Source organism: Lathyrus oleraceus, chromosome 3 (assembly GCF_024323335.1).
Source record: "Lathyrus oleraceus cultivar Zhongwan6 chromosome 3, CAAS_Psat_ZW6_1.0, whole genome shotgun sequence".
In the NCBI taxonomy this organism is placed as follows: domain Eukaryota; kingdom Viridiplantae; phylum Streptophyta; class Magnoliopsida; order Fabales; family Fabaceae; genus Lathyrus; species Lathyrus oleraceus.
The window spans coordinates 188,841,306-188,857,186 of NC_066581.1; the positions used below are offsets into that span (position 1 = coordinate 188,841,306).

At 35.0% G+C, this 15,881-nt stretch overlaps 1 protein-coding gene across 1 annotated transcript; it reads left to right on the top strand.

The window, feature by feature from the left end:
• The first annotated feature begins 2,492 nt into the window (after positions 1-2,492).
• On the top strand, positions 2,493-3,640 carry LOC127126177 (NADPH-dependent aldehyde reductase-like protein, chloroplastic). The gene has a single exon (XM_051055059.1). It carries the CDS (start codon positions 2,727-2,729, stop codon positions 3,507-3,509), a length of 783 nt encoding a protein of 260 aa, XP_050911016.1. The 5' UTR covers positions 2,493-2,726; the 3' UTR covers positions 3,510-3,640.
• The last annotated feature ends 12,241 nt before the right edge of the window (positions 3,641-15,881 follow it).

The following is a 15,881-nucleotide window of genomic DNA, read 5'->3' on the forward strand; positions in this document are numbered from 1 at the left end:
TGTTGGCCAACTTGGAGTAAAATAACCTGAGTCACGAGGGAGTAAATATTAAGGAGAAAGATAAAAAAAGTAGGCTCCAATGTCAAACAATGCCTCTACAAGGTTGCAGATGATCAATTTACAACGACTTTCAAAGTGTTTTTCATCCAGAGTGGTCGTCCCCTATAATGGACATACAATAAAGGTTTTTGAGGCTAAGCATTCGTACAAACCATCTCCCTCCATACCGACCACCTTGTTCTTCGAAGATCCCCATGTGTCTGAAGTTGATATTATCTTCAAGTGCATTAAATTATTTCTCAAGGGGACATCATGTGATAGAGATGGTTTGCAAGCATAACATAAATTATACACATTGTATGGAATTTTTTTTTCTGTGGAAAGAGATCTTTTATATGCAATCACTCTTGTTGTTAACTTATGGATGGGAGAAATATGTCTCCTGAGTTTGGTAGAGTTTGTTGCCTATGCACCTTTGACGTTGTTATTAAGGTCTGATGGTAGGATACAACCAATTGCTATGGATTCTATTTGGAGACGGTTGATATCCAAGGTTGTTGTGAAAGGGCCAGTAAAGACGTGACACATTATCTCAATGAATTTTAGTTTGGAGTTGAGGTATCGGGTGGTGTTGATGCCATTTTGCACAGTGCTAATAGGGTGTTAAGCAAGCGACACATAAATGGTTCTTTGGCTATGCTCACAGTAGATTTCTCGAATTCTTTCAACATGGTATATCGATCAGCTCTATCACGCGAGGTGAGGGTGAAATTCCCATCTATTTCTTTGTGGTTGAGTTTCTTTATGTTTAGGCAACGAGGTTGTATATTGGAGATTGACATATTATGTCAGCCACTTGAGTGCAACAAGACGACCCGTTAGGGTCGATTGAATATTCGTAAGACTAAAATATTTTGGCCTTCGTGTGATGGTAGTAAACTTTGTGAGAGTTTGTTTCTGTCGGACATTGGGAGGCTGATGTTTGGGATGAAATTTCTTAGAGGGGTTATTAGTCGAGATGAAAGCTTTATCAAGGGTTTTCTATGAAGAGAGCTTTTAGGGCTATTAAGGTAATACATCTTCTACCATAACTAAGGGATTATCATAGTGAGCTTCTTCTAGTTATTCTGCATGACTATTTCCAAACAGTTTTGTGGCCTAAGGATGTGTCAACCTAATCATATGAAGGAAGCAACTATTTAGTTTGATATAAAGTTGCGAAAGATGGTTGAAGACATCGTGGTTGGTGAAAGTACTTTCTTCAGAGACCTTTAATAGAGGGCGACTTCTTTAACCATTAGAGTTGGGGGATTGAGTTTGTACTCGATAGTAGAGTCTGCCTCATACGCTTGTATGACTTTTAGGGCTCAATTTTGGGTGTTACAGGATCATGTATTGAGAGACAATAAGATATATGATATGAAATCTGATTTTGACAAAGCTTTGGATGGTCTTAGGGTTGCGATTCTAGAATTTGATATTAGCAATTTTACTAGTAAGGACATCGTCACTCTTAAAGTACAATATGTTTTAGCGAATGTCCTTTTTAGTAAAAGTGTTCAAAACATGAATGTAAAGTTTGACATGACCATATGACATAAAACAATTTTTAGTTGTTTGCAGGCCGCACATGCTCATGATTTTCTCCTTGCTATTTCTATTGATGGGGTAAACCAACATATATCACCGATGAAGTACCGTAATATCCCGAGATACCGTCTTATTATTCCCTTATTTCCTATTGATGAAGTTTGCCCTGTTTGTTGTAAGGCCTGTTTAAATATATTTTGGGAACACACGATTCATTGTAGGGATATTACAAGCTTCAAATACCAACATGACCTTGTTATGTATGACTTATTTGATATATTTTAGCGAGCTGAAGTATCTATGATGAAAAACGCGTATGTGAATTTCTTGACTGACCCATATGAAGGAAGATTGACACTTAGTCTAGCAGATATTTTAGTGTACAAGTGGATCAAAGGGAAACATGCATATGTGGACTTGATTGAGATTTTTCCACTGATGGGATCAAAATTAAAGGTTTTTCTATGAAAAAAACAACGCTTAAATTCGCTTCAAGTAAAATGGTCAAATATAAAAAAGTTTATTCTGACAATAATACTTTAATACCATTTATCTTTGATATTTTTGGCTTCCTAACACTAAAAATAATGAATCTATTATAGAGTAAAAAATTTATACATAATAATAGTGTATCTCCAGGATTAATAAAAATAATTTTTAAAATTAGAAAAGAACGCGAAGCAGGTTGTTTTCATTTGTCTTCTATTTCTTTGTAGATTTCTTTTCTTAATTATTCACTCACTAGAATTTATACAACAGCAACATAACCTTAATTATTCACTCCCTGGAGTTTATGAAACTTAAAAAGTAAAAAATGAAAATAAAGATCAGAAACCATATAAAAATTAATGAAACATTTTTCTTCTCATTCTGTATTTCATAAGTCTACTTCTCTAGCTGTAAAAAAAAATAGTCTCCTTCTCTCATTTATGATGACTGTTAGAGTAGATGACATGTGAGCTTACGCAATTTTATTCATTACAAAAAAAAATCTTTCGCAGTCTTTTGACCAAAGAGTGAATTGCATCATCTATATTTAACAATGTTTATCAGATCCATCTCGCCTAATCTCAATAAAAAAATTCAGTATAAATACGATCCCTATTGCACAATATTCATTCATCACATAAATCGCCATGGCTACTTCACTTCCCCAATCAGCACCGCTTCATGATAGAGTGGCAATCGTCACCGGCTCCTCCCGCGGGATCGGGAAAGACATCGCACTTCACCTAGCTTCACTCGGCGCCAAACTCGTCATCAACTACACCTCCAACTCAGACCTTGCCGACTCAGTCGCCGCACATATCAACGCAAACCAAGCCACTCCACGAGCCATAACCGTCCGCGCCGACGTGTCAGATCCGGACGGCGTTAAGTATCTCTTCGACTCCGCTGAGGAAGCCTTCAACTCGCCTGTTCACATTCTCGTCAACTCAGCCGGCATCACCGACGGAAAGTTACCAAGCATAGCAAACACAACAGACGAATCCTTCGATCGTATCATGAACGTGAACGCAAAAGGAGCATTTCTCTGTGCGAGAGAAGCGGCGAACAGGCTAAAACGCGGCGGTGGAGGGAGAATCATTCTTCTGACGACGTCATTAGCAGCAGCTTTTAAGCCAGGTTACGGTGCGTACACGGCATCAAAGGCGGCGGTGGAAGCGATGATCAAGATTCTGGCGAAGGAGCTGAAGGGGACGGGGATTACCGCAAATTGCGTGGCGCCGGGACCTGTTGCGACGGAATTGTTCTTGGAAGGGAAGACGGAGGAGACGGTGAAGATGATTGCGGAAGGTAATCCTTTTGGTAGAATTGGTGAGACCAAAGATATTTCACCTGTTGTTGGATTTTTAGCCACAGATTCTGCTGAATGGATCAATGGTCAAATTATTCGTGTCAATGGTGGCTATGTTTAAGTTTTTTTTGTTGGGATGGAAAGGTTTTGTTGAATCTTATGAATAACCGACTACAGTCTTAAAACTATATTGTATTTTTAGAGGTCATGGTGAAACTAGATAATCAAGAATGCAATTCGATTTTTTTTCAATGGACAAAATTCTTCATTGTAAAAAATAAGTTGGAAGATGTGTTATATGTCATTGCAAGTATATTTCACCTCAAATTCAAAGAGAGAGTTTGCATATTCTTTCAACTAGCGTGAAAAACATATCAATGATGAATAAATAAAAAGGAATAAGTATCTCGTTTTTGAGAGTTGTTGATAAAGTTAGTTTTATACTAGAGCGTATTTTTTAAAATATATTTCACACGTTAAAAGACATTACAACTTTAACTTAGAAAGTTAGTTTATACTGGAGCGTATTTTTCAAAAATATATTTCACATGATAAAGACATTACAACTTTAACTCGTGAAGAAAAAAAAAGTGATACACCTTCTCCACGTAAACTTGACCCTTTTTAGTAGGGGTGGACAAATTAACACCATCCGAGAGAATCCGTCCGATCCGAACTAGATTTTGGTAGGCGGATTGGATTGTTTCGGGTCATGGGTCCAAGTTGGCCATTAAATAGGGTGTTTCGGATACTTTCGGTCAGACTCAATTGATAATATTTGGTCCGACCGAAGGTATGCTGAGAGTTGAACTTAAATTAGAGTTGTTAATTTACATTGTATATGTAATCTTTGGTTTTCATTTTAGGGTGTCGTTCTCTAACTTTGATTTTCATTTTAGGGTTTTTGTTCTCAAATTCCATCGTCTTCCATGAAGTTCTTTGTCGCCACTAAACGTTGCTCATACAAATCCTTCGTCTGATGTCGTCTCTCTATCCATCCGTGACTTTTGATTAAGTTTTTTCCCCTCTCTCACTATTCCAGATCTATGATTTCATTGGCTATCAAACCTTTCATCACTAGTTAAAAATGTTAGTATTTTGTGATTATATTAAAAATATCTAGTAAAATCTTATTTTTTAGTGTTACAATTTGTTTGGTTATCCGTTAAAATAGTTAGGGTTGGATTACAACTATTATATTAAAAATGTCTAGAAAAATAGTTAAAATTATCGTGCAAGTAGTAATCGTCCAGTATAGAATTGGACTGTTTTATCCTGGAGACGGTGCGGTAGTTCGACTACTTTGTATAACTTTGGACAGTGTCGCGAAACGTCTTAAAGAGAGCGACCTAATACACGACTCGATCTGATAATTTCTTTTGTGGCTAATTTTCAAAATCGTGAAACAACAATTTAAAGACGTTTTGAACTTCCATGGCTACAAAAGAAATTAACAATAAAAAAAGTGAATTTAGATGGAACATTTAATAGTATTGAAGCCGAATATGTTGCAGATATTAAATCAAATATTTACAGCTCAGGAAAAAAATCACCTTATGAAAAAAAATGATTACAAAATCATATTTTGAATGGACCCGCAGATGATATGTGATTATTAAATTAGTTGCAATATTGCAAAATAGGTTTGGGATGTTCTGAAAAACAAGTTTGACATGAAGAAGCTGGAGCATAAAAAAAATGATTTTAGCAACTACATGAAGTATCAAATGGTAGATGAAAGGTTTTTGGAGACTCAAAGTCACGAACTTTAAAAGATTGCTTATGAGATCATCACTAAAGGTATTTGTTTATATTAACAATTTCAAATTGTTTTTATTATTGACAAACTGCCCATAATTTGAAAGTTTTTAAAATTATGCTTTGCTGCAAAATAAAAAAAAAATTAATTGAGAGTCTGGTTATTTTCCTGAAGAAGAATCTTAGAAACATGATCAAAGAGAAAAAGTATTGGTTGTTTCAAACAAATAAAAAGCAATTTGATGTAGTTCTGAAGCCATTTGGCAAATAATTACAGAATCAGAACCCTAATATTGTGAACCGAATTAAGAATAAGAACCCTACAAGGACCTTAACTACTCCAATTGATAGGCAACAAGCACCACCATAACGAAATGACATTGATGTTTTATCTTAATTCAATTGTGGAAAACTATGTCATATGATTAAAAAATGTAAGATCAGGTTTGAACCTCATGTTTTCCCTAATGCACATGTTAACCTGGCTGATGAACAATTTATTGCTTTGATCACTGAAATCAACGTGATTGGTGATTCTGATGGTTGATGGTTAGACATTGACTCCTCTCGTCATGTTTGTTATGATCGTGCAATGTTTAAAACATACACGAATAAGAAAGTGTTGATGAGAGTTATCCACACCACTAATGTTGTCGATATTGGAGAAGTGGAACAGAGTCCACCTCTGAAAAAACTGTAATCTTGAAGGATGTCATGTATACTTTAGAGAATTATGTTAATTTCTCCTCGTTTGAGTTGAGAAATGATCAAGTATAACTTTTGGATTCTCTTTAGAGAATTATTCGAATTTCTCTTTGTTTGAGAAATTATTTTGAGTGGTCAAATGACCATTATTGAATTCTCTTTGGAGAATTATTGGAATTTCTCTTGGTTTGAGAGATTATTAAGACGAGTCATTATACCAGATACTACGCGTGATATTTATACCATATTCAAATGGTCTTTGTATCATCTGAGGGTGTATTTATAGACCAATTATCTATTGTGAAAGCAGTGATTATATAATATAGAACAAAGTTGTTTTATCTTGGAGGCGACGCGATAGTTTGACTACTTTGCATAACTTTGGGCAGTGCCGCGAAACGTCTTAAAGAGAACGACCTAGTATGCGACTCAATCCGATAATTTCTTTTATGATTAATTTTCAAAACTGTGAAACAACAAAGACAACTATTGTTATTAGGTTCATCAAGAGTGTGTTATGGAGCCTCTGTTACAGCTGCTGGATTTCCACCTCGAAACAACAATTTACTGATAGTTACAACTTCTTCAAATCCATGTATTCTTTGTAACTGGTTCATATTTTGATCTTTGTTCAATAGTCAATGTAGGTGTTAGCATTATGAATGGTTTTCTTTACAGGTTAATTTCATTTCTTTATTCAATTTTCATCATCGACATTATTAGGTTTTTTCAACAATTAGCATTACAAGTTCACCTCTCCAACAATGTTATTAGCTATTTTTCTTAAATGACCTCAATATTGTTGTATGCTTATTGTTGTAATATTTGATATTTTGCAAATAAACAATACATCATTTTCATCTATGCAGGGTAATGCTTGTATATAACAATAAATTATTGTATAAAGTTTTTGTTGTTTTTTGTGTTTTGAAAATGAGATTTGTTAAATGCTTAGTCCCCTAAGTTTATTTTTCATCTAGTTTTGGCCAATACTTTATACTTTATAGCTCAAGAACAAGTAATTGGAACAAACAATATGATGAGTCTCAAGTGTTCCTGAAAAGAATGATGGATCAAAAGAGTAGATGATTGAACTTTTAAATAAGGGTATGTTGATACTTGAGTTATTCTAATTAATATCAATATTTTGTTTTATTGATGCGGGATTGATGTTGGTTTTTTAATGTTTTATTGTAGATGAGTTTGTTTCTCATTGTCACATTAGAAATGGAAGTTTGGTAGATGAGTTTGTTGCATACTCCTCCATTAACAAAAAAATACAATATGTTTAATGTGATTATCTAAAAAAATATATCTTAAGGGTTATGAAAAAGTGAGTTTGGAAATGGAAAACTTGCTTGAAAATGGAAGCTTGGAAAAATGACTATATCTTAAGAAGTGTCAAGCCAATTATCATATTAAAAAAATACATTATATCTTGAGATGAAAATTTTAATTTATTTGAGATCTTAAATTTGTTTAATGAATTTATCCTGGAATACTAATTTCTTAAAAACCAGACGGTCCTGTTTTGAATGAATTAATGCTCAAAATAACCCAATTTATTGAATTGAATAATAAATTTTTTTTAAAAATTCACAAATTGACCCAATAATAGAGCCCGACGTTGAATGAATATAGGCTCAAAATAGTCCAATTAATTGAACAGAAAAATGAAGACAAAATTCAAATTCAAAACTTTTAAGTGGGCCATAAAATTGGATTGGCCCAACAATTCGCTAAAACCGAAATAAATTGATTCAGTTAACCGAACCCGAAAAAACCCAAATCCAAAAAAAACGATAATTAATTTGGTCGGAATTGGGCAAATTTATGTCACCCGAGGGTTGGGCTGGATTAGGGTTTTGGACCCGAACTCGAATCGATGTCCACCCCTAATTTTTAGTATCCACTTTCATTGGCTTAAAGTACTTTTACTTTTGTGGTTAAATTTTTTTTTTGAAGATATTTATAAGAAAAAGATTAAACTAAGCCAAAATAATCTTTATTAGACAAATTTTATAATATTTTATTACGAAAGTTATGACGTTGAAATAAATAAAGGAATAACACATAAAAACACAAGAAAATTAAAGAAAGTCACAAGAAGCAGACAATAATGACACGCCTTCAAGCATAACGGCACTAGAGTAGAAAAACCAAAGTGATACACTCTCAAGATCATCAGCTTAACCAAAACATTCTACAAGAATTACAAACAAACAATTTTTTTTCACAAGAACATTAAAACACCTAATGAATTACTTCACAACCACAAGTCATAGTCTCTCTTAGAGTGGAGTCTCACTCAACAATGGTGTTTTGGTTATAGGTTAAAGATGAAGTTTTTCAGAAAAAATATCACACAACACTTGGTTAAAACTTTTTCAGAAAAAATATCACACAATACTTGATTAAAACTCGAGAAATAAATACTCAAGATAGTTTTTCTTTAAGGTTAATTTGAGAGAGAGAAAAATTGTATGGTTAACAAAACACTCAAAGATTATGAGAGTTATGCAAAAATTAATTTTGCAAGTTTCAACTAGAGAGAGAAAAATTAGATTTTATATGTGTTAGAGATAAAACACTAAAACAAAGTAAAAATGGCACTATGATTCTAGTCAAATGCAAAAATGATGGTTCAAATCAAGTGAGAGAATTATTTGAATTAAGATGAGAAAAAAAATCATAAGTTTGCTTGTTTGACTTTAGTCGAGTGTATGATTTTATGTGTTGTACATGTAATAATGTGGTTTTGATGATGACAAATGTGACAACTCTCAAGTGTGTTTATGACATCAGTAAAATAATTTTGATTATGTCTGCTCTTCAAATGATTACTAATGATGACATTCAATCAAAGATAAAAAATACCTAAGCCTTACTAGTCAAAAATATCAAGTTATAGTCAAAATGTCAGTCATTGGTGATTCAAACAAAAGAACTTGAAGACTTGAAGTTATGATCTTGAAGCTTTTAGACTCGAAGGTGTGAACGTGTGAAACCTCGCATGATCATGCACTTAGGATTTTTCCTAGTCTTGATCAATTTATTATAAAAGGAACAAGAGTAAGTCTTAAGATACCACACACACTAACACACATATACACATAATTTTTTAAAATTCTTCTCTTTTGATAAATCTTCTTAAAATTAATATGAACAAACACTTAATGAATTAGTAGTTTGCTTAATGAATTATGAATGTAAAAATACATTGCCTAATTGATTAAAAGGTATTTTTAATCGAATAAATCAAAGTATAATATCTCATAATCAATTTAGGGGGATAATAATCAATTAATTGACGTATAATTTCAAACTTTACTAATTTAATTTGGTTAATCGATTAATACGTGGATTTAATATATTAACTCATTAAAATGAACCGTGAATTGTTTCCTTTTTTAGCCAGGTTTTTTTCTATGTAAATGAGTCTTCTTCTTATGTCAAAATAGACAAATTTTCTAAATATAAACTCTTCTATATTGAGAGTGAAGAGTTGACTTAGTCTCATAAGAGTGAAAAGTTACTTATGAGATTTGTTGCATTGGTATTGTACCGAAAGTGTTTATTCAAGAATGTTGTTCTCTTGTGATATATTTGTATTGAATTTAACAATTGCAAGCTAAACATGAAAAATGCTTGAGTGAATGTTTTTGAGTTGAGCCTACATAAAAGCTTTAGTTGTTGTTGTAAGATTTTTGGGTTGATTTAAGTGGAAATCTCAAGGTTGATTTAAGTGGAAATCTCAATGGTAAACTCTCGGGAACTATAATAGGTCAACTAATTAGGTTGAACAAGTATAATTCTCTAGTGTGATCTTTCTATCCTTCATCTCTTTATTTTATCTTATTTATTTATTCAACTATCTTCTTATCCCTTATATTATTTTGTTGCGTCATCTCTATTCTCTAATATAAATGAGTTTAAATCAAAACTATTTTATAAATTGATTTTATTTGAAATTTGAATATCACAATTCACCCCTTCTTGTGTTTGGAGTCACTAGGTCAGCAAAGTGATTTGATTCAAGCCAATATATGACTCAAGTCACATTTCCCAAATTGAATTACATAATGAAAAATTATTTCATGATTTCAGTCAAATAAAATTTTGATTTGAGTCAAGAAACCTTATAATTTGAGTCATATACGAGTTTGATTTGAGTTACACTTTTAGCACTAAATTCCAATTTCTACAAAATTTCTCATGATTCGAGTCAAGCCTTTTTCTTACTCTAGTCACATTTCTCGAACTGAAATTTTAGGAAAGTGAGACTTCAAGATTCAAGTCAAGCATGTGTCTTGCTTGAATCATGATTTGAGTGAATGACATATCTGACTTGAATCATGCATGCATGAGTTTCTTTATTAAAGCCACAAACTTTTTTACTTAAGACATTTTGCGTTGAATTTTAGTCAAATATATGATTTATGAATGCAAAGTACATTTTTAATGAAAAATATCTCTTTTTTAAGGGATGTGCAAAGAACTAATTGTGAGGGAGTCAATTACTAAAATTATAATTAAATAGAGAAGCAACAAATCCCAAAAAAACATTGGGGGTTCCCTAAGAGAAATTTTAGTCTCCCCATTTTTATACTTGATAGTTTTTATTGTAATTGAGTCAGCATGAGCAGAGCGTGATCAAGACTTCACACATGCTCTCCCCAGAAATATTGCCTTACAAACAGTTGCATAAAATGCAAAAAAATAAGATATAGATGCATTGCAATTTCTCTTCCTTTGACAAAATAAAAAAGAAATAGGAATGTAAGTGTCGCATCCGCGAAAAACAACCGGCGGGCTAAAACAAAAACACAAACAGAGCCGCCACTGCGCGTTATTTATCCCAAGATAGGGAAAGGAAACGCTCAGAGAAACCTGGAAAGGAAATGGTCTCGCGACCAAAGAGAAAGGGTAAGGGAGTCGGTTACGCAAGGGGAAGGTATTAGCACCCCTCACGTCCGTCGTACTCGACGGGATCCACGTTCTAAAAAAAGAAAAGGTTGCTAAACATCACACACACACGCACCAAAGACAACACAGGTGGGGTTAAGGGGAAGAGAGCTCGATAGGACGTCGCATCCTATGCCTACGTATCTCGTCTGTAACGAGAATCAGAGCTGCCGTAGTTCGGCTCACGCACGCCAAACAAGCAAACAAAAACACAGGCAAACATGGAGCCTGAATGCCAATCACTGGACTTACATCAGCATCCGAACTAAAACACGCACAAAACGGCAAACGTGGAGCCCGACCGCCAATCACTGGACTTACGTCAGCATCCGAACCAAACATACACAAGAAGATAACATGCAAACACACACAAAAAGAAAAAAAAGTGCTCGGAGAGACCTCGCACGGTCTCCTGCCTACATACCTCGTCTGGAACGAGGATCAGGGCGATGTAGTTCCCCCTAAAGGGAAAGAAAACCTAGCCAGAAACCAGGGGAAGACACACTACCAGGGAGCTGTACTCGAGCCTAGTGTTGTCATGCATCATTGCCCTACGTTGAGGTTTCTACCTACTTGCACCACTGCAAGCTAATCCTATCCAGGAAGAAAGCAAGCATACAAGCATACAAGCAAACAGAGCAAACAAATATTCACAAAGCACACACTATAACCAGTCAAGTGAGGCTCACACAATGGGTTCGACTGCCGAAGCAAGTCATCTGTACATGGGTAGTACTTGCTCTTAACCTTGCCATTACGGGGCTAAGGTGAAGCAGATGAAAGGTGAGTGAAGATTAGACTTCACAGCTCTTATCCCTGACCAGGGAGAGCCTCAGACAAAGGAGCGTGGGTCCAGAATGGAGGGACCCTTCTACGCTCAAAGACTCTGACTCGATTGTGCAACAGCACAAGATCTTGGGTTTGTGTCCCAATGCATCAACACACAGCCGTGTGAGCAGAGGGACGACTCACAGAATAGTGGGGGATAGATTGCATATCCCTTTGATCCACCAATTGCCTCATAGAGGTCTTTACCTGCTTGGCACAAATGTAAACAACCACAAACATCGCCTCTTAAGGAGGACTTCAGACAGTTGCCTGGCCAAGTAACAGGCCAGGTCTTCCAGACTACATGAAGAATAGAAGTCCTACCTCAAGTGGTTTAAAAACCAAGCAGCAACAAGCAAGTTCTTAAAGAACTGTAAGCGACTAAATGTACCTGAAATCAATCAAGTATCATCAGTACTCAGACAGACAAACAGTAAACAGCAAATGTTAATCTATACAGACAACACAAGTCAATGCACACAAATGCAAGCTATAAGCTCAAGCTCAAGCTTCCAATCCTACAACACAAAGTCAAGTTAGTTTATAAACATCAACCAAACTCAATTCAAATTGCCTTGAAGCAATCTCCTTAAGCATTGTGCATTTCATCCTGAAAATCCAAACCAAATGTGAGAAACTAGACCACTAGGCCAAGCCTAGGGTCCAAAAGGGAGAAAAAAATTCTAAACAGCAAGGGATGTTCAACCAAAATCAAATTAAGGCAAACCAAAAGCAAATGCAATTGGTCCCATGCTCATATCATTTACCAATATCATTTCATGCATAATTTGGTACAAACTAGGTCAAATACAACACCAAAAGTCCAAACAGAATGACTTCAATCAAAGGCATACTAAAACAATTCCAAAAATTCTCAAATAATTCACACCTAAACAGGACACAATCAAAAAGTAGCATGTCAATTTTCAGCTCAATTGGACAAAAGAAAGTAGGTCAATGAAAATCAAGAAATCCAGACACAATTATTCAAGCCAATTCATAGCACCAACACATGCATTCACTTCAAAAATTCACAAAACAGTGACAACAATTAAGAAATGAATGGGACCAAAAGCATGATGTCCTACAATGTGTCTATAACCAGCATACCAAATTTCATCTTCATCCAAAACCATATGAGAATTTCACAAACAATATACAAACATGTGTCATACAATATTACCAAATGAGCATACAATGAAGAAAATTATCAATCAATTGGAAAATGCCATAGAAAAATCCAGAACAATTCACATGTTATCTTGACATACCAATGATCATTCATGCAAAATTTCAATCCAATCCAACAATCATAGGTCATGCAAATAAATTCATGAAGTTGACCTAGCTAGGTGTGACACAAATTGTCACACCTAGATTCAAAAAATCATATCTCAATCATCAGGTATCCAAAATTCACAAACTCTACATGGAAATCACCATCAGCATGTCCAGAATAAGCACAAAAATTTTCATTCATTTCTTTAAATGTATGAGCATTTCATAAAGGATATGGTGAAACATGTAAAAATGTACACATGAACAAAATCAATAGGCCAATCAAATTTCCACACGTGCAAAAATTTCACAAAAAATATCATTAAATTCTACACATTACAAGAAAAACAATGCAAAAAATTGCACTCAATTTGGATGATATTTGAAGCCTATAGGAATTTTCTAAGATCATGTAATTAAATGAAAAAACAAATGCAAAAGAAATAGAATAATTAATTAAATAAATGAAGCAGTGGCATTTTTGAAAATAAGCTGAACTTTGCCAAAGCGGCGTCGTTTCAGGCGCGGAAACGAAATGTTTTCATTGGCTGACCAAGGCGCCAAACACCAAAATTCAAAAGCAAAGGCAAATGGACGGATCAAACAAGCTATTTTTCCAGAAAATCATCATCAACTTTCCAGAAATTGCAAGAACACATGAACATCCAAACTCCATGAAAATTCACAAGCAGGTAACCATTGGAAAGGTCTAAGCAAGAGGATCACGAATACACAACTAGTTTCACCTAATTCCTAACATAGCGCACGGATCGATCATTTTAGGTTTCACATTCAAACATTCAAAGCATGATATCTCTCTCTACAGTTAATCATAATCAAAACTAAGCACATCACGACGATCTACATGCAACGATCTTTCAAACGCACATCACAATTAAAGCAACGGTGAGTTTCGAATTCTAACCTTGTTGTGATGGCAGTGGTGATTCTGGATGATTCACGATGTTATGGCTTCAAACAGGTGATGATGAAGGTCGAGGAAGATGAAAGGAGAAGTTGTCTTAGCTCGAGGAAGCTTCAAATGGAAGGAATCTCAAAATGCCATAGTTGAACCTCCTTTGAACAGTCACGATCTTGACACTTTCTTGCTTCAAATCACCAAAACAGTTGTAGCCTATGCTTGTAGAAGATCAACCAAACAAAAATCGTGCCAAATGATGAAGATTTGAGGAAGTTTCAATGAATCTTGTTGATGAATGTTCTTGATGAATTTGGAGAATTGGAGGGAAAAGTTGTTAGAGTTTCTTGTGATTTGTGATTCTGATTACAATTCAGTTATGATTAATGTTATATACCTCCACTTAATCCACCTCTTAATCACAAATTAACCAAAAATGATGTAATTAGCAAAAATGCAATTTTACAAAGCAAGGGCAAAATGGACATTTCACCCTGGGGCTTGTGACAGCTGTATGACAGCTCACACACTCTCCAAATACCATTTGTGATGTGTTGCAACTTGTCTCATGGCAATTGGTTTTGTATTTTTCATTTTCCATATGTCATACCAAAATTTGCATTTTCAAGTGAAGTTCCAAAATGACTTAGCCAAATATTGCACCTTGAAATGTTATGACAGTCGAAACCATCTCTAATTGGCATATGTGAGGTGTTGCAAAAATCCCCATACAAAAATTCCCATTATTCCTCAACTTGGACCATTTTGCCCTTGGATTTTTAATTAGTGCACTTGAAAATTGACCTTTTGCATTGACCATTTTTGATGAATTCCAATTATGCACCATGAAAGTACATGTCAAACGGAGTTTTCTCATAAAAAGATCACTCATTTTGGACACTCCATGTGAAAGTTATGCCACCTTGATTATGGGTCATTTTTGAAATTGAATGGACCATAACTTGCCAACCATACATGGGATTTTCAAGTTCTTGGACTTTTTGGAAAGGTGAGACCAAGATCTACAACTTTCATGTTGAACAAATTTTCATTTGAAGCTTCCTTGGACATGTAAATTTGTGGTCAAAAACTTTCCATTTTTGGAAACTTCCATTACAAGTCACTTTCTATTTTTGGCAATTTTTGTTCTGACTTTATTTTCTCCATTCTTGAGCTTTGCAATATCAAATAACACTTGTTCCAACATGAATGAAGTGTATCCAACTCTCTCCCACCTCCAAATCCATAAAATCAAGCACAGTTGACCATAGTTGACTTTTTCAACTGATAGATGAATTTGGCAATGCATTGATCAATCTGAGCCCCAATCCCCTGATGAAATGGCTCAAGGATGAAACCCTAGCCTCAATATGCACAATAAAATCATATGATGATCCCCATATCCATTGTAGACCCCATCTCCTTGCCATGCCCTGATTGGCCCAATGCAACTGATTAAGGTTGACCAGTGGCCAAAACCCTAATCTCCAGGAATATGCTCCAACACTTGATGATGACAAACCATGATGATGATGATGTATCATTTCAAACAAGATGAAGACCAATCTCCTTTAGAATCACAAAACCCTAATTTGAACCTCCACATCCTCAGATGATTAATGACCAGTCCAATGAAACCCTAGCTTGCACCATGACCTCTTCATCTCCTGATCAAGACTTGTGAGGATGACTTGCACAATGTAACCACATGATATGCAATATGCAATGCCTAATGACCTAAAAATGTTATGCAATATGTTAAGCTAGTCCCAAGAGAGGAGGGCAAATTTTGAGGTGTTACAGCTGCCCCTATTCAATCCACTGTGAACCTGTCGATATGAATAGCCTCGGCTTTCAGATGATCAGGATGAAGAGTGATTGAATACCAAGAACAGACGAACAATTTGCACTCTGATGGGCAAATAATTAACAACGCCTGTCAGAATCAACGAAGAAACAATCTCTGAAACAAAAATCCGTCTGGAACGGAGAAAGTCGGCCTGATCACCGAAACAGCAACATCAACCTGGATACCAAAAT